General features: G+C 48.7%; 1 protein-coding gene across 8 annotated transcripts in view; it reads right to left on the bottom strand.

The window, feature by feature from the left end:
- SZT2 (SZT2 subunit of KICSTOR complex) overlaps window positions 1-20,236 on the bottom strand; it is a 2,035,845-nt gene that overhangs the window by 1,218,743 nt on the left and 796,866 nt on the right. For 6 of the 8 annotated variants that reach the window (XM_069642432.1, XM_069642427.1, XM_069642428.1 and 3 more), the window contains exons 25-27: window positions 14,625-14,801; window positions 14,048-14,228; window positions 13,457-13,513 (exon numbers count right to left, since the gene is read on the bottom strand). In XM_069642432.1, the coding sequence (XP_069498533.1) occupies window positions 13,457-13,513; window positions 14,048-14,228; window positions 14,625-14,801 (415 nt within the window). The remainder of the gene's footprint in view (window positions 1-13,456; window positions 13,514-14,047; window positions 14,229-14,624; window positions 14,802-20,236) is intronic. The other 2 variants (XM_069642429.1, XM_069642434.1) reach the window with 1 other exon arrangement.

A 20,236-nucleotide genomic window follows, 5' to 3' on the forward strand; every position in this document is an offset into this window, starting at 1 on the left:
TCAGTGACGCTTGCAGGGAACGTTACACCGGCTGACACCTGATGGTAGGTCAGTTGCGTTAGTCTTAGTGTTCTTAGCCGTTCTCCTGGGCAGCCCTGATTATATATAGGGGAGTACCCCCGCAGCTGACAGGTGGCCCCAACACCCACTTACAGCAGGGACATACAAGACACCTAGGATGCCTTCAAAAGCTGCCAAGCAGAAAACCGCCCAGTTGACCGTGGACGCCTTTACCAAGACCCTGTGACAGGAGCCCGCGCTAGCAGCGGATACGGTGCCACCTCAGGAGAAGCAAGGGACACTACAGAAAGGCACAACCAACTGCCAACGGCTATTGCTGACCTAAAAGCCACACTGGGCACCCAGATAGAGGAAATCAAGGTGAAGCAAGACGTCAGGAGCCTGGCAGAGCGAATCTCCAGTTTGGAAATTCAAGCTAAGGAAAACATAGCAGAGTGCCAGGAGACGAGTTAAGAGGTCCATATTCTGAAACAGAAGGTTAGCTTGCTTGAAAATAGAGTGGAGGAGGCCGAAGGGAGGGCCCGTAAAAACAATGTCCGGATTGTCAGCCTCTACATATGTGGAGAACTTCTTTTTACAAGAAGATGGCCCTGGGAACCTTACCCAGGGTTTCACGATTGAGCGAGCGCACAGGGCTTTGGCAAGGAGACCACCGCCGGGTGCCCTCCCCCCCCAGACCCATAATTGCTAAGGTCCTTAATTACAAGGACCGTGAAAAGATCCTGGCGTTCTCGAGGCAGGGAGGGGTACTGCGCAGGGCCTTGGCAGATCTGGCGGTAAGAGTCGTGCACAGTTCTGGGTGGTCAAGGCACGACTGAGATCAGCTGGCTTGAGATGCATGCTGATATATCCGGCGAGGCTGAAGGTCTTGTATAAAAATAAGGCCCTCTTTTATGAACTTCCGGAGGAAGCGCAGGACTGGCTGGACAGGGAGTAGATATTCCCAGCCGAAGTCGGACAAGATACTGATAGGGAGTATTCTCTTATAAGGCTAATTTTCCAAACCTAGTGAGTCCCCCAGCAGCTTTGCTGGATTTTTGGGGTTTGTTTTTTTCTCCTGCTAAGAGTGAGACTCTTTTCCTCCCACTCTTAGGCATGATTTGAGGTATGTCTCTGACTTTGTGTGTGCTTAGGGGCTATGGGGTCTTTTACTCCATAGGGTATCATCTGTTTTTTGTGTGTGTGTTACACAGCACCCTCAGTGCAGTAACACAGGGGTGTCATAGTGACCCCCAAACATAGACTCCATACCCTGGGACTGACTACTGTCTCCCAGGGCATGTAAAGTCACCATTGACTTAACTAGTCCAAAATTGTGAACAGAACCAGTACAAACCATCATATTGTGGAAGTTCTGGAAGGGATTAATTCGATTGGCCCTGGGTCTGTTTCCAAGGGGGCACTATCCAGTCCCCCCTTGTCGCGTTTCTGGCTGGTGGCAGTGGTTACCACGCAAAATATTCCACCAGAATATTTCCTATGGGATTTTCCTATTGATTTTAAATGCACTACTTTTTGGTGTAATGTTAAAGATACCGCTGGTTTATTTATTTAATATTAAATCAACGGTTGGGTCTTTTTGCCAGAACTCTTTTCTAAAATGGCGTTCGTGTCCGTCTCTGTAACTCCAACCAAGGTCAGCCCTTTGTTCCACTTTTTGGCGGGCTTCGCCACAGAAGCCCTCCAACTGGTGCCACTCTGTCTGGGTTCCACAGGATGTGTGGGTGGGGGAATTGGCACCCTGGACTGCGTTGCCTTAGCAACTCAAGTTGCACTCTGGTCTGATTGGGCCAGTGGTGAGCCACCCGGCTCACCACTTAGCATGTTTGAGTGACAGCTAGGCTATTGAATCAGGGTTTTTCTGCATAAAAGCAGGGCTCTTGGGACTGGAACTTCAGAAGTCGCCACAGGACCTAAGAAATCCGAAGAGGGAAGAAGCTGAGCCATCTGCAACGACGACACCACCGGTGGAGCCCTGCTGCAACGACCTCACCACTTTCCAGACGACAAGAGGAGATCTTCTGCTGGAAGAGTCTTCTCCCTCTGAGCTGGTGGGATCAACCAGTTCGCCATTTCACCTTCCAGGACATCTCTTGGTCGAATCACCCCGTGCCAAGCACCCCGGCGGCCGGATAGCCAAGCTGCACCACTGTGACCGCGAATACCAGGAACACACCTTTTCATCGACGAACTCCGTTGCTGCTTTCTTCCCTGGGCAGTGCAACGACTCCAAGTTTCCTCCTCGACGAGATCCTCTCTACCCCTGGTTGAAAGCACAAACTGCACCCGCTGCCAGGAACAACTGCCACCGCTGGAGCTTCCTCACTCTTTAAGGTACTGTTTTCATACTGGCCTGCGTTTCTTCGGTTTGCCCAAGGTGACGCTTAAATCCTTGGCTTTCCAACTGGGTTGGCCCCCAGACCTTCTAACTGTCTTTTGAACCACCCCAACCTCTTTTGAACATTTCTACAAAGACTTGAATGCATTGCTAAACCGTGTGATCCCGGGCACATTTCGCTTTGCTCCATTCAAGGTGGGCCTGGGTTATGAACTTAGGCTCTACAGTATACCCTGCCGTCAGTAACTTGATTTTGTCTCTTAAAAGTGTTGGGAAATGGAGGTGTAAATACTTTTCTGATTGTGTTGGAACTTGCTTTTGATTAATAGTGCTAGTGTATTTTCTAAAGTGTGTGTTAAATAAATGATTATATACTTTTGATACAAAGCTCTGGTCAGCGTTTGCTTGTTCTACTGTGTTTTTGGCCGTATTGTGTATGCTCTGTATACTGCCTAACTCTTCTTGAGAGAAGTCTGACTGCTCAGGCAAAGCTACCAGGTAAATCTGGGTGGTACAGACTGCTACCAATTGGGTTTACTGCCAAACACCTGTAGTCTTAATCTTCTTGCAGTTGTCCCCAAGGGAACTGCACAGGATTCTGCCTAACAGGTACCCAGGGCCAGGAGCAAGGAGCAACCGGGAATGTAGAGAATGACGGATGAGCTGGGCCAGACACTGCCACGCTGGCCTGGGCCTGCTGGGAGTGGTGCGAATGGTGGGGGCCCCAGGATGAGCGGGTTGTCACATGCGAATGTTGGTTGTTAGGGGCTGTACCTCTCTTCATCGTATGACCTCTTTGGCCTATAGCACATGGTATCTGATACACACCTTCAGTAGAAAATGCTAAGCCTGTACTAGTAAATGCTTTGCTCACGGACCTCTTGGGGTTTCTTCTTTCCTCCCCGTTTGGCGTTTTCAATTTCTTTTTTTAAATTTCTTTTTTTATTTTTTAGGCACTTTTGTTTGTGCCCAGCCACTGCGGTACACTCCAGTGGCAGCTGCAAGAAGCAGATAAGCCCATGCATGGGCGACTGTGCGGGGCTATTTTTTTGGGGGGAGGGAGGCAATGTGAGGGTTGTTAAGGGACAAGGTTGGCCGGCACGTAGCCTGAGAGGGACTGTGAATGAAGGGGGAGTTCTTACGTTGCAGCCTGGTGCACGTCTGCAGTGCCTGTCATGCATACCAGGGAGGGGCTGATCCAAAACTTTATGCATGAATGGCTAGCTCAATTAATACACTTAACTGGAATGTGAGGGATTTGAATAATTTTGTGAAACGTTATAGAGTTTTTCCTTCTGGAGAAGGAAAATTCATATATCGCGCTGTTGCAAGTGATGCATTTAACAGCTGAGAAGCATCCTCTGCAGGCTGGTAATTGGCATGGGCAGATGTTTGGTTTTCCCTATTCAGCGTATGCAAGAGGGGTGTTGATCTGGATATCGCCTTCAGTACCCTTCAGGGTAATCCAGTTTAAAACAGACGAATGGTGTTAGTGCAGTGTCTGTTGGAACATTTGGAGGTATGCCTGATTAATACGTTTACACCGACCCATAATGCTGCTTTGTTTGTCCAGTCGCTGTACCATACGCTCAGCCCCAATAGGAATGGTAAAGTAATGTGGGGAGGAGACTTCAATTGCACTTTAGACCCACAAATGGATAGGTCTGATACCAGGATGAGTAAACCTGCCCCACAGCGAGGTCTCTGCATACACTCTTAGATGCATTTGACCCGATAGACATCCGAAAGACACTGCACCCAAACACCAGCCACTACTCCGATTACTCTGCTGCGCATGGAGTCCAGATCATGACTTTATCGATCAAGAGAGTTCGGCTGGCTTTCCTCTTGCAGAATATAGTGGTAGCGTGCTGTCCGATCACGCGCCCCTTAGCTTGCAATGGCAGTATAGCCCCCAATTCCTACATGGAGACTCAGCAGTGAGTCCTTAAGTGACGTCCCATTCCGTGACAATATTAGAAAAAGCATTGCAGAATATGTCCAACATAAACTGGGTAGCGTCCCCAGCACGGGCACACTATGGGAAGCCCTTAAGGTTGTCATCAGGAATGCCATCATAGCAGAATCCAGATGTGTTCAAACCAGGGTGAGGAGGGAGTTAACTGAAACATAGGACCAACTGCGGCAGGCGGAGCAGTCCTGTGCAGGGCAGAATGGAGAAGGGGCGGATACAGTTAGACTCAGGAATAAGGGCATAGAATGTTGGGAAATAATGGGAAAGCATAATTATGCAAAGTATATTGAGAGACAACATAAGGAAGGGGACAAAGCAGTAAGGCCATTGGCATGGTTGTATAAGAGTGAGGAGAGGAGGAGTCCAATTCTTGAAATACAAATGCAGAATGTGGCTCCACGCCAGACAAAGGTTGAAATTAACAAGGCTTTCAAAGAATTTTACAGTACCCTCTATCACGAAGGTCCAAAAGGTATCGCAGGCGCACATTAGGGAGGTGCTGGATGGGAAAGACCTGTCTTGTTTGAGTCATGAGGCGATTCGGGGTTTAAAGGAGTCCATTACATTGGAAGAAATGAGATGCACGATTCGGGCGCTCTCTACGGGCAAGACCCCTGGCTCGGATGGCTTGCCTGGGGAGTTCTATAAAGAATTCATATACGAGTTGGCCCCCCAGCTCCTGGGTGTCTTTCAGGACTCCTTCGAAACAGGGGACCCTCCCTCAGTCTAAGAGAATCGATTATCATCCCGCTCCTGAAACCACAGAAGCCACGCACGAGGTGAGAATCGTATAGGCCCTTGTCCATGCTTAATCAAGATGGTAAGATCCTGACGGCTACTTTGGCGAATCATCTAAAGCGAGCGATCCACACGATTATCCACCCAGATCAGACCGGTTATGTACCAGGGAGGAACATGTCCTGGAACCTGCGTAGGCTGCACCATGTCATTTTTCATACAGCGTCCTGGGTAGCTCTGTGCTAAAGCAACGCTGGCCGCGGTCAATGCATTCGTAGTGAGGTAGGACTGGCTCTATGCGGTGATAAGCAGGATGGGCTTTCGGCAGACTTGAGATGGGTGCAGTTGATTTACACCCATCCCACTGCTAGGGTAAAAACTGGTAAACACAAATTTTTTTAATGCGTGGGAACTGGAATAAAGGAACCAGACAAGGGTGCCCACTATCCCCTCTGCTGTACATCCTTGCCATGGAACCGATATTTGAGGTCCGAGTACCTTGAGACGGGCATTAGCCACCTGATATCATTGTATCATTGTATGCCGATGACACCTTGCTATGCATCCAGAACCTGGAATATAATCTGGAATTGGTTATGGAGGTCATGGTGGTGTTTTAAAGGACAGAACCAGATAGGCTCACTTGCACCACTGACTGATTTCTCCAGCGATCACTGCTGGGTTCTGGATTCCATTGTCGGCGGTCTTCTTTGCCTGGAGGTCACGGCTGCAGATGTCACTTTCAGACACAGATTTAGTTCCTGGCAGTCACAGGGTTTAGGAATTGGTTGCAGACTGCTTCCAGCAGAACACCCAAATGGAGAAAAAGTAAGACGTCTGCGGAGCAGACAACCTCAGGACAGCTCTAGGGAACGATGAAGACCAGTTGCAACAGACGTTACCACAATCAGGCGGATATCCTCAATGTGCAAACAAAGGGCTGGGAGCGCGCTCCGATCCACCAACTGTAAGGATCTACACCATTGAAACTGGCAGTGGCTAGTCAACCATGGATAGACACTTGCCACAATATCTGCCCCTCAACAGACATTCAGGCACCAGAATGTGTACTGGGACCAGAAGGCCCAGCCCCCATATCCGGGCTCACCCACAAACTGCCTCTCAGCAGCTTTTCCCAGGAAATGGCATTAAAGATATGGCATTTCCTGGCCAAAGAAGGCAGGAAGAAAGCCAAAGAACAATATGGCCAAAGGACAACAAATCATTGTCTTACTACTAGCCCCCCTTTAGTAGCCCTGTACGGTAAATCCAAAATGCACAAGTTAAAAGTATAAAGCATGGCACCAGACTATCCTAGGCACATTCAAAAAGTAACCAAATAGCAATTACAGAAAAGGTTATAAGGGTACAAAGTATCTTAATTGCTCTTCACTCTAGGGTGATGTGTGCAATTATAACAATAGAAGAAATTCACTAAGAGAAACACAGTCTGTAAGTACTGGCTATTCCTTCAGACTGATGAGACCCCCCTGACCCTCCCCCGTGTGGACCCTCAGCAATGAACGAAAGGATAAGGGAAGTGAAGCATAAGGCTTTACCTTACCTCCAAAAAGTCAGGGCAGGAGTCCAAACAAAGCAAAAAGAAAGGGTGTGTCATAGAAATCTATGTGAGGGAAGCAGCAAAAAGAAAATCTTTCCCAGCAGTACCCATTGTATTTGTATTGTATTTATTAGTTTATATTGCGCTTAACGCCAAAGCGCTGCACAATTGAACAACTTGATACAAAAAACAAATATAACGGTAGAAGCAAATTACAGTAGGACTCAATCAATAAACCAGTAAGAAGAGCAATTAAACTGGAGGGAATAGGGAGAGAAAAGCTGTGGGAATGTGAGGGAGAGGAGAGGAGGGGAGGAGAAGGAGGAGAGAGGGGAAAGGGCAAGAGTGGGGTAGTAGGGAGTGGAGGGAGGGAATCAAGGGAAGGAGAAAGAAAGGAGGGGGAGCAAGAAGGGGAGGGAGTTTCAAGGCGGGGGGTGGAGAAGGAGAGATTTAAGGGAGGTGCGAAATGAGAAGAAAGTAGCAATAGAACGAATTGAGGGAGGTAGGGAGTTCCAGTGCAGGGAAGCTAGGAGCTGGAAGGAGCGCAAACGGGAGGGGGCACAAGGGGACGGAGGCACAGTCAGAAGGAAGTGATCAGCTGAACGAAGGGAGCGGGAGGGAGTGTAAAAAGAGAGGAGGGAGGAGAGGTAGGGGGGAGCGAGTCCATGGAGAGATTTGAAGACCAGGCAGAGAAAGTGAAATTTAAGTTGAGAGTGAAATGGAAGCCAACCAAGGGAGGAGAGGGAAGCTGAGATGCAGGAGGTAAGGAGACAGAGGGTACGGATAGCAGAGTGGTAGATAGACTTGAGGGGATCGAGATGAGAAGTAGGTAGGCCAAAGAGTAAGGAGGAGCAGTAGAAGAGGCGAGAGAAGATAATAGGAGATTAGAAGTTTAGTAGCATGAAAGGTGAGAGAAGGGCGGATTTTGCGAATATTGAAGAGGTGGTAGCGACGGGCACGAGAAGTGAGAGAGATATGGTGGGAGAAAGAGAGTGAGGAGTCAAAGTGGACGCCTAAGTTCCGAGCGTGGAGAGAGATAGGGAGATTAGTGGGAGGGAAATGAATGAAAGAGGGAGGGGAGGGAGGGGGAAGAGAGTTGGAGGGGAAAAAGACGACTTCAGTCTTGTCAGTGTTGAGGGAGAGAAAGCGGGAAGACATCCATTTCTTTAAGGCAGTAAGGCAGGAAGAGAGTTTCAGGTGGAGGTCGGATGTGAAGGAAGAGAAAGAAAGGAAGAGTTGAGTGTCGTCAGCATAGAAATGGTGGGAAATGCCAAACAAGGAGAGAACAGAGGCAAGGAGGGAGGTGTAGAGTGAGAAAAGGAAAGGACCGAGCACTGAACCCTGAGGTACGCCCTACTAAAGAGGTTGGGCTGGAGAGGACCGGCCACCCCAGGAAACAGTGAAAGAGCGGGAGGAGAGATACGAGGATAGCCAGTTAAGGACAGAGCCTGTGAATCCAAAGGAGGAGAGGGTGTTAAGAAGGAGGGGGTGATCGACAGTGTCGAACGCAGCAGAGAGGTCAAGAAGAATAAGGACAGAGGATTGCTTGGAGTGTCGAGCAGAGAGAAGGGAGTTAGGGATATACGCAAGAGCAGTTTCAGGAGAGTGTTTAGGATTGAAGCCAGATTGGGAGGGGGGTAGGAGGGAGAGATTGGTGACAAAGGTTGAGCGCTGGGAGTAGGCAAGGCGCTCTAGCAGCTTAGAGAGGAATGGGAGAAGAGAAATAGTGTTGAAGTTAGAGGTGAGAAGGGGGATCGGCCGAAGGTTTCTTCAAAATAGGGATGATAGTGGCGTGTTTGAAAGGAGAGGGGAAGGTGGCCAATGAAAGGCAGGCGTTGAAGAAGGAAATAAGGTAGGGGATGAGAAGATGGTAGATCTTGTGGATAAGAAGGGATGGGAGAGGGTCAGTAGGGGTGGATGTAGGGTGGGCTTTGGAAAGGAGGGTGGAGACTTCAGAGGGGGAAACAGGTGAGAAGACAGACATACAGGTAGATGGGGTAGGGAGAGGAGGAGAAGTTAGCAAAGCCAGAGGGAGAAAGGGTAGAGGAGGAAGAGGGATCAGGGGTAGGAGGAGAGAGAAGTTGTGAGAGTTTGGAAGATGCGGCGAGGGTGAGAGGCTTGGGAATGAAGAAGGTTAGAGTAGTAGGATCGTTTAGCCGAGGCCAGACAACAGTCATAAAGAGAGTGGTATGAGAAATAAGACGTTTGGTTGGAAAGTGAAGGAGATTTGAGCCAGAGTCTCTCAAGACGTCTGATGAGACGCCGCATAGAGAGAAGTTGAGGGGTGAGCCATGGTTGAGAGGGTTTCCGGGTTGGACGGAAGAAAGAAAGGGGGTAGAGTTGATCAAGGGAAGAAGAAATAGAAGAGGGGAGAGAGAGGATAGAGCATCACTGGCTGATAGTAAAGAGAAATCTTGGAGAGAGGGAAGAGAAGAGGAGCAGGTGTCAATGAAGAGGGAGGGATCAAAGTTGCAAAGGTCACGCCGTGAGAAGATGGGAGGAGAGGGGCTAGCGGCGAGTGGGTGTGGAAGGGGAGTAAGGGAGAAGGAGTGTAAGGCATGATCAGAGAGGTGGATAGGAAGAGTAGAGACAGGAGAAGAAGGGTAGGAAGAATTGAAGATGAGGTCTAGAGTGGAGCCAGAGGAGTGAGTAGGAGAAGAAGGAAGAGGGGAAAGGAGGTAAGAGTCAAGGATGGAGAAGAGGGATGAGGAATAAGGGGAAGACGATAAGTGAAGGTTAAAGTCACCGAGTACAGTTAGAGGAGAGGGGGAGGTAGAGATAAGCGAAAGGAGGTGGTCAAGGTCTTCATAGAAGGAAGAAAGAGGACCAGGAGGTCGATAGATGATTAGAAAAGAGATGGGGTGAGGAGAGGAGAAAGATTTGTAGAGAAATTCGAAGGAAGGAAAAGAAGGAAGAGATGGTGTAGAGGTAGAGGAAAGGTATTTAGGGTGGTAGAGGAGGGCAATACCTACACCACGGCCAGTAGATGTGAGAGAAGGAGGATGAGGATGTGGTTAGAGAAGCGGGTACAGAGGTGTTGTGGGGGGAGGGGGTATCCAGGTTTCAGTAAGACATAGGAAATGAAAGTTGAGACGGAAGAACATGTCTAGGACGGCTGCGGTCTTGTTGCAGATGGATCTGGCGTTCCACAGAGCAATGTTCATGAGGCTGGAGTGATGAGCAGTAGGGGGGGTAGAGAAGATTAGGGCGGGAAGAGAGGATAGGTGTAGGATAGGAAGAGTGGAGGAGGGGATGTGAGAAGGGACAGGGCATGAGGAGAAGGGAAAAGGAGAGTAGGAGGGAAAGGGAGTGGAGGGGTGAGTGAAAAGGGAGGAGAGGGAATAGAGGACGAAGAGGAGATTTGGCAGGACGCATAACAGAGGGAGCAAGTGAGACTAGGGGCTATGATGATCCTTTGCTGAAAAGTCTTATAATGGTGAGACAGGGATCAATGTAGCAGATGTAGTTGAGTCCGTGCTGGTGTAGAAGATGAGAAGGCACTGATTAGTGTACTGGTTGGTATACAGGATGCTGCTCGGTTTGGAGGATAGAAAGAAGAGAGTCAGGACGTACAAGATCAGGGGCAGGCAGCGAGAAGTAATAGGGACCAAGTTGGGAGGACGTTGGAGGAGGCTCAGCTGTATAGGCTGTGTGGAGGTGGCTCAGAGTCAGGGAGGAATTGGAACAGCAGCAGGAGCAGGTATTGAGGAGGGGTTGGGCAAATGGTCAAGAGGTAGTGACAGAGTTGGAATGAGGTTGGAGGAGGCTCAGCTGTAGAGATTGTAAGGAAGGTGGCTGAGAGTCAGGGTGGGTTAGAGCAGGAGCAGGTAATGAGGAGTGGATGGGCCTGAGCTAGGAAGGAGGGAAGAAGGTCAGACTGCAGGAAAGTGTGGTAGGTAGAAGGCAAGGATGAGTAGTATTGGTTGGGTCCGGGCAGGAAAGGAGGGGGCAGGAGGCTCAGGTGTGGAGAGTGAAAGGCGTGTGTCAGGCAAGGAGAGGGAAGGGTGAGAGCTGGGGTACTTAGTGTGTGCAAGTTGGACCCAAGGTGGTGGAGGGTTAGGCAGTAGAGACTGTGTGGAGGGTAGGGAAGCTACCCCGCGGTGGGGGTAGAGCTGGAGCTGCTGGCAGGGGGGTGCGCAGCGGTGTAGATGGAAACCGCAGAACAGTGGGCCGCTGAAGTACATGGTAGTGTCGGGTTGCACAGCAGTGCGGAAGCGATCCGTTGAGCAGCAGCCCTCTGCAGCAGATGGAAGTGCAGGGCAGACTGTGCAGTGGAGCAGATGCAGTTCGTAGGCGGTGGTCCGATGCAGCAGATGAAACACTTGTGTATAGGCGCGTTACAAATGCCATATCATATCATAAGTTGTCAGGCTACAGAGCAGTGAAGTACACCGTTATCAGTGGTGGACAGTGGACTACTGCAGGAGATGGTGCCAGGCTGCGCAGTGGTGCAGGTGCCGACCGCCAGACTCAGTGATCCCGAAGGCAATGCAGGCCCGAATCAGAAGGAGGCCACTGAGGGGGTAGAGCTGGAGTATCCGGGAGGAGGCTACTAATACATTGGCTACTAATGCAGTAAATCGGTGTGTACCCCCTGAGGCAGTCAAAACTAAAATAGCAGCCTACTTCTTACAATCAACGTAGGGTGATAAACACTCTTTAATGTCCCTCTGACCCAAAAAGGTTAGCAGTCTCAAAAGGGCAAAAACCATAAATGTAAGGGTCCACTAAGAAGGACAGCATAACCTCAGAAGACATAATTATGCCTTAAACACATACGTTATCAAAAAGAAGCTTGTCTATGCCAGAGTGTGGTGTGACGTTCTGTTGTTGGACCAATAAACTGTAGCTTCGATCATCTGCTATTGAATAAATAGTTTCATTGTGTGATTCTTGTATTGGGCTTGGTTGTTAAATTCCCATAAAACGGGGTTGCCAGATTAATGATCCAACAGCCTTGTGCCATGTGATGCCTCCCTAGCACAGCCCTTGCACAGCCTCATGTCATGTGATGACTGCCACAGTGCAGTCTGGTGTCATGTAATGACTTCCCCAGCGCCGCCTCGTGCCATGTGAGGAGTGCCCCAGCACCGCCCCGTGCCATGTGAGGACTGCCCCAGCACCATCTTGTGCCATGTGAGGACTGTCCCAGCGCAGCCCTGTGTCATGCCAGGACTGCCCCAGCGCAGCCCTGTGTCATGCCAGGACTGCCCCAGCGCAGCCCCGTGTCATGTGATGACTGCCCCAGCACAGCCTTGTGTCATGGGAGGACTGCCCCAGCGCAGCCTTGTGTCATGGGAGGACTGCCCCAGCGCAGCCTTGTGTCATGGGAGGACTGCCCCAGCGCAGCCTTGTGTCATGGGAGGACTGCCCCAGCGCAGCTTCAGGTCTCGCGTTTGTTTATTAACAGTTTGATGGCGTATTCTCAAAGAGTTTCTGATCATGAGATTGTCTACTCCACACAACTTCCATGTTCCACCCCGATTACTGCCATGTGCAAGTCTACACACACTGTTGGGAAGGGGACATGATCTTCCGGCACGCTCAAGCACTTCAGGCAAAGGACACCATAGGTACTGTACGGTACGGTACTGTACCGGGGGGTGCCCTTAAAGGCTTCTGCAAGATTACATTATTGCATGCACGATAGATGCAGTATACATGCGGGAATAGCAGCCATCTTAGATATTAGCCCACATACAGTGGCACAAAGCTTAGACACAGCGTGGCAGTCAGCATCCCAGGCCTAGGCTGCAAACATGAGCAAAGGAATAGTTTGTATCCCAGGCACTGAGGAGAAAGACCGGAGCTACACAGATCCATAAACCCTTAATTGTATTAAAATGTTGCCAACCTTCGCGCCCTGGGAAGAATGTGCCCTTCAAGGCCATGGGAAGAGGGCTGTAAACATTACGATCCCATGAGAAAGAGGGCACAGGCCTCTGACCCCCACCAGTCCCATTTCTAAGTTATAGCACCCCAAATGTCCCAGCTTTAGGACCTCTGAATTCCAAGTTATCAACCAGCACCAGACAACTGATCATAAACATGTTAGACCCCTGATCCATCAAAAAGATTAGAAAGCAGGGCTTTCCTGGCCTTACTTCTAGGTCACGCGATTTGTACTTCGAGGTGCAAGGAGGGAGGTAATTATAGCCCACAACGAGGCTGGAAGACCTCAGAGAGATGCCAGCCTGTCTGGTAGCGAGTGAAGTATGTGAGCTAGTATGACCTTCTTTCCCCCCCCCCCCCCCCCCCGAGGCCCCTGTCTGCTCGTACCAGGTGCCCTGTCACAGAGATAGAGATGTCAATATGATTGCCACTTGGACGCTTTGTAGCCGATGACTGCAGCATCGCAGACGTGGAAGAAGATGGATGACGGGGCTGGGACCAATGGCATGGTATCCCCTAAGGAGAAGGTGACTTCTGTAGGGTCTCACCAACCGGCTGTGCATGTAATGATGTCAATGATGACGCTGTCTACCTTTATAATGTGATGCTCATGCAGATTTTAGCAGAACGTTCCGCGGCAGCAGAGACTTTGTTGGCGCTTTCCATTTGTGTGTGGAAATAAACTTGTTATCCTTGCAAGAGGTGTATTGGGCCTTTTTCCCTAGCGGGTTGTATGTTCTTCTGGTGTGATCATCTAGGGGGTTTCCTACAACACACACAGGCCCTTGTTTTCACCAAGCCCCATCATGTGATAACCCAACCTTGTTGCCTGATGGTGGTAGTCGCTCTGTGACAAACATTTGAAGCTCATGCAGCACAAGCACAGGCACTCCCAGAAATTGAGAGGAACAGCAAGGCATGTGGGAACTACCTTGTTTTTACATCCTGAAACACTTCCCCGGTGCTGCAGTCCTGCTGCCTATACTCACTGAAGGAAAAATGAACAGTTTTAGATGCATCCATCACCCACAATACATTCCTAGACTGAGCTCTCACTTTGTTCCATGTCCTACATGAATAACCTGCTGCCCAGTCCTGGCACATTCCTTGCATTCTGGAACGTGTAGTGCTGCTTTTTAATTGTAAATGCAGGATTACAAGTCCTAGAATCCAAAAGCAAAAGCAGAAACATGTGAGCTACTCATGCCTGACATGGGAGAGCATGAGAAACTTAAGACATCTCCACCAGCACCTCTGAAAAAGAATGTCTGCTGGACAAATGAGATAAGACACACACACACACACACTTGTATACCTGGAAGAACACCCTGCGTGTGGCACATTCCATGCTATTCCCCCTTATGAAGTAAGAAATGCAAAAATCCCTCACCGCCAATTAAATCAATAGTGAGCCGCCACCAACGAAAGCCCTAATTTCCACTTTCACTGACAATTCTTAATACGAGAGGTGCAGGGGTTGTGCAAAACTAGCAGCAAGAAACACAAATCTATAATTCCTTACCTGAAGAAGATATCCCGAGCAACCTTCTCTGGGCGAGGTGTGACTAGCTGCTCTCGCAGCACATCCAGTGCACAGTTATACACATACACCGGGCAGCGCAGACGGCGTTGGTCATTTGGATCTGGCTGGGAGGGCTGCCGGCTGAAGGAGATATGAGACTCTCGCTTCTGAGGCCATACATCTGAAGAAGGCAAGGACCCACCATTGCCAGGTTAAAAAAACATTTAGAGTATAGATGGAACTTTATAGCATCCATATTAATGAAGATATTTAGTTTTTCACACATTATGAACAAGAGGGCCAGCGCCACTGCACACTTCAGCAGCCTTATCCTTTCACGCTATCATTTCTTGTTGATAAATGCGCACATTATGGTCAATCTTATAGTTTACTCCTGAACCTACAACAAGCTGACCTGGAAATGAACCTTGATCAGTTGGTCCAATAAGTTGACAATCTAAAATGCCACGGAAATTCTAACAAAAGACTGCAGTAAAGGTTTCAATGTACAGAACATAGACAAGGTCATGAAGCTAATCTCAAGATCATTTTTTACAGAAAAGATTTTAAGACTTACCAGTGGCTGGGGTGATACTTAGCGTAGGGACAGGACCGGATCGACAGTCTATCTTCTTGTCCTGAAGGTCTGTTGGGTCTCCCTGGCTCACGTTGTCTGTAATGGAGGGGCTGTCATCTATTGGACCGGTGTCCTTTGGAGGTTTCTCAGGTAATGATGGCGTTAGTTTCTGCACATCTAAGTAAAAAAGGTCAGCATCATCTACAATCGCAAGGGCCACAGTAATGTAACATACAGGTATGTGTGATTTTCAAACTCTGCAGAGACAAGTAGGAATTAACTGCAACTGGGAGCGAATGGTGGAAATAGAAAAGCAAAGTTAAAAGCTTCAGGAAGTCCCCAAACTGTTAAAGGGGGGGGAAAAGGAGCTGGGTGCTAAAGAACTAGGATTCAGACAATACAAAAAACAGTGAAGTGTGATGCTTGTGTCAAAGACTTATGTCGAGAATAAAGGGGTTCTGAAAAATGCTCTAAGGTTCGAAATCAAAAATTAAAGCGAAGTCACCCTCTTCCGGCTTTTGGTCTCAGCGCAGACTCCGGAGCCCTCGGAAGCCACCCAATCCAGACTGACCATCCACGCTGCTGCTGTCACATGGAAATTTAGTGTCCCTACGCCCCTCATGGGCCACGTACAATGATGCCTGGGCCATGTATCCTCCCCTGGGGATGGGGGGTGGAGCGCTGAACTGTGCGGAGGTGCTCCGATACCCCTTAGGTCCTGCCTACAATAGAGTGAACGAAATGACTGGCTCAGACGTGCTTAGACCCAGCACAGTGGTCGACTTGCTAATGATCGTTATCTCGCTAGAGCTAGCTCGCCCCATTAGTTACAGTTATCCGGTAAGGGGCTGGTTAGTTACCCCATTGGATGCAGCTGTTCTCATCCCATGAGTTTGGGGGAGGGGGAAGGGGAGAAGAGGAAAAGGAGAGGGTAAAGGAGGCAAGGGTAGTTTATCTCCCTAACTCTCTCAGTTAATAATACAGTTCACAACTCAGAAATTCACAGATGAAGCGCGTGCACACGCATAATTAGCCAGAATGGCACTCCAGAATCCCAACAGAAGAACCATTATACAGGCGCCCCTAGCCGAGCCTATTCAGGAAACTCATGGGGTCAGAGGAAGGTAGGAATGCCTGCATTCTCACTTTGAACGCCCAGGGCCTCAATTCCCCCAGAAAGAGTAAATCGGTAGAAAGTAGACTCAACGCCCTAGGCGGATATATAGTTATTCTCCAAGAGACGCACATATTAGTGGAAGACGAGCATCAAATAAGATTTAAGCGATTTAAAAAGTCCTACTTTGCCACCTCTGGGGAGAAAAAGAGAGGGGTGGCAATCCTACTCAGCGACAATTTCCCCCTAACCAATCTTACAATAAAAAAGGACCCACAGGTAGATACCTCCTATTGAAAGGGCATATGGTGGAACAGCCGATTACAATAGTGGGGGATCTATGCCCCTAACACAGGCCAAGAGAAGTTTCTAATGGATTTGCTGCAGATTCTACTGACTTTTGCAGAAGGGCACCTCATTATTGGGGGAGATTTTAACATGGTCCCCGACCCGATGAAAGATAAATCTCCCCCCCCCCCCCCCCCATCTAGCCCAGACTTTGTGCGAGAACTCGCCTTTGCCAGGCATTTAAGGGCAACAGGAACGATAGATGTATGGTGCCTGGCAAACCCGGAGGACAGAGACTTCAACTTTTACTCCAATGCCCACGAGGGTCACGCTCAGATCAACCTCCTCCTGATCACAGGAGCATTGTTCCCCTGTATCCGAACAGTATACATCCATACCCGATGATCTCAGACCATGCCTCGGTATCGGCTGCCATCTCACTATCCGGTGCCCGGCTCCTCCACCAAAGTATTGGAAGCTGAACGATTCCCTCCTGCTAGATGAGATAATAAAAGGAGAAGTGGAGGTGTCCTTAACTAACTACTTTAGGGAAAATGCAACCCCTAATACATCCGCAGAGACATTATGGGAGGCCATGAAACCAGTAATAAGAGGGAAACTCATTAGCGTAGCAGCCGAACAATATCGGATCTTCAAGATCCAAACCTCAGACCTAGAGCTAAGAGTTTCAGCTCCCTGGAGAAGGAATTAAAAACATGTTGAAAGAGAAAGGCAGAGAGGGCGCTGAGGAGATGTAGAAGTGCCCTGGAAATTCACTGGGCAGCCCACTCGACTAGAGCTCTCGCATATGCAAAACAATGTTATTACCATAAAAGTAATAAGACAAACCATATCCTTGTTTACAAACTGCAAAAGGTACATAACCGAAATAATATCACCCGACTTATTGGAGAGGATGGGATAGTCTGATACACTGAAGCTGATAAATTAGTCTTTGTAGCCCACCATTGATCAATCATGACAATTCCCCCCAACCTCCTCGAGAGATCAACCCTTGTACCACCAGTATTTACAATCCTCCAGCCCGCCCAATGCCACATCCCACTTTGAGTCACTGGAAGCTCTAATCACGTTGGAAGAGGTTACTGAGGCCATAAAAACTTTGAAGAACACTGCCCCAGGGACGGACGGGCTAACTTAAAAATTCTACAAAACATTTGCATGCATCTTGGCCCCACAATTAACTCTCTTGTTTAATTTGTTCCTGGGATCTGGGAGGGTTACTAAATCCATGGCAGAGGCCCTTACCATATTAACCCATAAACAGGGGAAGGATCCTGTACAAGCGGCCTCTTATAGGCCGATAACACTTATGAAGATTTATTCTAAAGTTCTGGCATCTAGATTGGGAGAGATCCTTCTGGGGTTAGTTGCCGGAGATCAGACGGGATCTATTCCAGGTAGGGGTACGCACGATAACATTAGAAGAACACAATCTTATTGAAACCGCCAACAGAAGAGGGGAGGGATTGTTGGTTATTTCTCTGGACGCACACAAAGCGTTCGACTTGGTAGACTGGCAGTACATCAGGCGAACACTCACACACAAGGGATTAGGCCACAGTTTTGTGAATTGGGTCATGGTGAACTATCAGTGCCCAACCACTCAACCCCGAATGAATGGCAATAGATCAGAAGGCATAACCATAACCAGGGCTGCACGTTATCCACCCTGGTGTTCGCTTTGTCCATGGAGCCGTTCGCAGAGAGGATCCGGCAAAACCCAGACATCAGGGGGCTTACAATAGGGGGAAAGGAATACAAAGTCGCATTGTATGCTGATGACATACTCCTAACTATAACATGTCCAAAGACATCCTTAAAACTCCTGTTAGAGGAGCTTTGCGCTTTTGGTAAGACTTCCGGATTCACGGTGAACTATGATAAGTCCTCCGCAATAGTAATTAATCTGACAAAACAGCAGAAGGAACGTCTCACTCCCAGCCTCCCTATCCCGTGGGCTGATTCCGCAATCAGATACCTAGAGGTCCGAATTCCCCAAAATACCACCAATGCAACTTTCCACAACTTTTCAAAGACTTCAAGGGGGTATCTCAATCGTTGGAATAACCAAGTAATCTCCTGGTTGGGTCGCATAGCAGCGCTAAAAATGAACTTGATCCCTCGGTTGATCTACCATTGTCTTGCACTCCCGACACATATTCCTGAAAGTGACCTCAGCGCCCTGCTAAGAGGCATAATGAGGTTCATCTGGAGGGGGAAAAAACCCAGAATAGCAAGGAAGATCATGATCCATAATCGCAATCTCAGGGGGTTGGGGATACCAGACGTATCCAGATATAGGAGGGTGGCCCAACTATCGTATGCATTCTCTTGGTCTCAGGTGACAGACCGGCCATGCAGGGTGCAGCTAGAGGAGACATGGTGTAAACCCCCACTGTCCAACCTGTCACACATGCGCACCCCGAAAGCTCAGCCCAACTTAAATCCCCTCACAGCAACACGGAACACAGTGAAGAACTGGAAGGAAGTGGCTAAGAAATGGGGAGGCATGGGGGACTCTAGGCCCTCTAACACCAATATAGGATAACCCCGATTTCTCCCCTGGACTTAACTCCCGAAGATTCTCAGCCTGGAAAGAGGGGGGCCTTCGGAAGGTCTCTGATTTTTTGGAGGGAGGCCTCCCACTCACATTTGAAGCCTGCAGGGCAAGACAGACTTAAAGTTCTAGAAGAGGAGAGGTTTCATTACGCACAGATCCGCCATTGGATCTCCCAAAGAATAGTTAACGAGCGGGGATCAAGAAGCCCAACGCCGCTAGAACGTACACTAACATCCACCCCACCTAAAGGGAAAGTCTCTACCCTGTATAGGCTCCTGGAGAAATCAAATTCCGAATCTAAGGAAAAATATATGATCAACTGGGAAAGAGACCTGGGGTGAACAATTGAGCCCGAAACGTGGAACAAAATCTGGGCAAGACTGCACAAGAGCGCTCCATGCGTTACCAACAGGGAGGGCTGGTTTAAAGTGTGCTATAGATACTATGTCACCCCGGCGCAACTGCACAGGACCAACTCAGATATCTCGCCGAACTGCTGGAGAAGCTATCCCTCTGAGCGAACGCTATTCTACCTTTTATGGACATGCCCAAAAGCCACGAACTACTGGAGGGGCGTGCTGGACCATATCCACTCGATCACAGGTCCCACGATTCCCTGGGATCCAGGGATTATCCTGCTGGGAGATACTGGGGATGGGGACCTACTGCTATCAGGCCATGTATCACACCCCTGTACCCACCTACTAACAGCGGCCAAAATCGCCCTGGCAAGGCTCTGGAAACACCCGGAGGGCCCTTCCATCCCATTGTGGTGGTCCAAATGTTGGGACATTGTGTTCGCTGAAGAAGTGACAGCACTCTGTGTGAGCAATTTAAATCTCTTCTGCAATACTTGGGCCCCATTCATGGACTATGCAGAGAGGTTCCCCGGACTCACGCGTAGACCCCCGCTGACTCACTGGCTGGATTAGCCCCGACAATTCGGGGTACACTGCCGTAGGAAGTACTCTACCCCCACCCATATGAATAGAATGCCTTACTGGATTGGGAGCTGCAGGGAGTTCTCTTGTTACAAGTGCGAAATGTCAAAATTCTGGTGCATATATGACAATGTCTGATTCATTTGTTATGTTTTAAATGTTAATAAAATATAATGGTGAGAAAAAAAGTCAATTATGCGTATTTGTTACATGGTGAAAGAAACAACCTATGGTTGGAGTGGTTAAGAAGGATCAAACCACACTCGATGAAAACGCACAAAGTGAAAGGAAAAACCCAGCTTTATTATCATTAAATAAAGCAGAAACAGTATGAAAGCATAAAATGTCTTGGAGCTCTTGCTTAATTGAATATAAAAAATAGATTAAACACTCAAAATTCGTCGTTGCTAACATCACATTATCTCTCAGTACAAAACCAACAGGGACTAGGGATTAGTTAAGGAGATTGGCTACATATAGACTATTAGTGTAAAATATTTCATTGGGTTTTGACAATCAGATGACTTCTCCTGAGACCACCTCTAAATTGTCAACAGTCGAAATACAAAATCTCTACAATAAGCTATTGGTTGGCATAATATATAATGGGATTAGGGATTTCGATTAGTTGGCTCTCTACTGGCCAATCTTGGACAACTGACAGGTCGTTGAGACATGAGCTAGA

This window comes from Ambystoma mexicanum, chromosome 1q (assembly GCF_040938575.1).
Source record: "Ambystoma mexicanum isolate Mex_15411 chromosome 1q, UKY_AmexF1_1, whole genome shotgun sequence".
Taxonomy (NCBI): domain Eukaryota; kingdom Metazoa; phylum Chordata; class Amphibia; order Caudata; family Ambystomatidae; genus Ambystoma; species Ambystoma mexicanum.